General features: G+C 51.6%; 1 protein-coding gene across 1 annotated transcript; it reads right to left on the bottom strand.

Annotated features, from left to right (window-relative positions):
* Positions 1-842: 842 nt before the first annotated feature.
* Positions 843-1,699, bottom strand: LOC127328431 (SKP1-like protein 11). The gene has a single exon (XM_051355031.1). The coding sequence runs from the start codon at positions 1,697-1,699 to the stop codon at positions 989-991; it is 711 nt and encodes a 236-aa protein (XP_051210991.1). The 3' UTR covers positions 843-988.
* Between the last annotated feature and the right edge of the window lie 611 nt (positions 1,700-2,310).

Consider the following 2,310-nt stretch of genomic DNA (forward strand, 5'->3'; position numbering starts at 1 on the left):
TGCAATAGCACAGGCGAACCAAGAACAATGATACTACTAGTAGCTTGAAAGGGATCAATCATGTAGCTGCATTTGGGGGTAAAATATTTACTTCATGGAAGAATTAGCAGTTCAAGACCAAGCGACTCACACTTCCGGTTCTGATTTTCTTTGACGTGATGAGGAAAAAAACTAACAAGTTGAGTTGATAAATCCACAGCTAGCGCTGTGCCGATTGCTTGTCATGCAGTGTTCTAATGCAGTATGCTTGGCATTAACTGGGTGTCACAAAGGGTACTAATAAGAGGCCAATTGTACTTGCATACGCACGATGGCAAGTGAGACTGCACATACAGGATACAGAACTGGAAACTCATGAAACAAGAGACAACCCAAACGAATTATGCTTCAGAAGTAATATAGATGCCGCTGAAAACAAGGCCAACTCAGCTGCTCAACAATGCAGAACAGATGTATGCATATAATGCTGTTCAAGAAAGCAGAGCAAATGTGGGGATTGCTTTGAGCAAACAGAACACTTGAACATCAATGGTATTCATGTTTTAAATGAAATGTTGCACCAGATGACATCTCTTTCAATATTTGGGTTGCAATAGCACAGGCGAACCAAGAACAATGACACTGCTAGCTAGAAATGGAGCAATCATGTATCTGCAATTGGGGGTAAAATATTGACTTCATGCAAGCATCAGCAGTTCAAGACGACACATCAACCCGCACATCATGTTCTGGTAATCTCAGGATGACGAAAAAAATCTGACAAGTGGACTCGGACTGAATCTACATTGACCACTAGTAGAGTCTAAAGAGCGACCACGTACGCATATCCCATCGTCCCATAGGTTCATATTGACAGACATGATCGACGAGGCACGGAGGTTCATCAGCAAGTCGATTCGAACCGATTCTACCGGACAAAACTATCAGATCGATCGTGGAGAGTAGGTAAAGCTGAGGAACGTACGGCGTGGGGAGGCCGGCGCGCGTGCTAGTCGTCCTCGACGTTCGCGGCGTACTTGGCGGCGATCTCCGCCTCCTCCGGGGTGAATTCGTTCTCGAGTCCGAAGGTCGCGAGGATCTCCTCGCCGGTCTTGCCCACCATCATGTCGCGGACCGCCTTGCGGCAGCGGCGGAGGAGCCGCTCGTAGCCGAGGTGCTGGGCGGCCGCCATCACGGCTTCGAGGCCGACGACGTCGAGGGTGCTGACGAACTCGTCGTCCCAGTCCAAGCTGCTGCGGATGTCGTCGTCGGGGTGGTCGTTCATCCGGTGGTGCTCAAGGCCGTACTCGATGACCCTGCAGAGGGTGCGCCCGTCGACGTTGGGGAGCGGGATGGTGCCGTCGTCGTCGGCGGCGCAGGCCTTGTCGGCGATGGCCTTGAACTGCTTCGCCACCTCCGCTGGCACCTCGAAGATGAGCCCGTCGCTGGACTTGAGCGGGACGATCTCGCCCTCCGCCGCCTCTGACTCCGCCGCCGGCGCCGCCGCTGCCTTCCCCTTCTCCGCCGCCACCTCCGCCGCTCCCACCCCCTTCTCCTTCTCCATCTCTGCCGCGCGCTCCCTTCTCCTTCGCTTGCGCTCTGGCTCGGTTGCGGGCTGACGAGATGGGTGTGGTGTTGAGCATTCAGGGTGGAGACGGGCCGGAATGGTGAGTGGTGCGGGTGCGGAGCGGACATATATATACGCGCGCTTGACGGCCATCACGGGTTCGGGTCGGGTCCCCGGCCCCATCCGGTTCGTAGGCTTACCAAGCAAGCTTCCCACCTGCTCCTTCTGGCTGCCAAGTGGGGTCCCGACTCGAACCCTGGTTAGTTTCTTTGCTTTCTTGTTCTGCACGAATGGTTACTCTAACTCGAACGGTTAGTTGCTCGTCAGTTCATTTTTTTGACGAAAGTAGTGTGGCAGAACAATCCTATTTTGCATGCGACCTTAAATACAACCAAGAATCCAAGATCCTCTAACTTGTATTTGATGTACTACAACTTAAGTCTCGCAAGTTGCAAAATGTAAATCACTGAAACCGCGATCCTACAACTTGTACTGAGAGAGCAGACTGATCCAAAATCAATCAGGAGCGCACATGTTGCGCTGTAACTTTTGCAAAAAAAAACATTATAAATTTTCACATGTGTCATTGTTGGTACCTTGCATGCGGGTCCCACATGTCAGTCGCTGCAGAAATAATCAAAACTTGCAGTGCTACCGCCGCCGTTCGAACACGAAACCTGCTGTAGCGGAACAACCGGGCTGGCCACTACATCGGAATGAACTTATAAGGGTTTTTTCGCAAAAAATACAACATCACATGTCGG

The sequence above is a fragment of the Lolium perenne genome, chromosome 2 (assembly GCF_019359855.2).
Source record: "Lolium perenne isolate Kyuss_39 chromosome 2, Kyuss_2.0, whole genome shotgun sequence".
Lineage (NCBI taxonomy): Eukaryota > Viridiplantae > Streptophyta > Magnoliopsida > Poales > Poaceae > Lolium > Lolium perenne.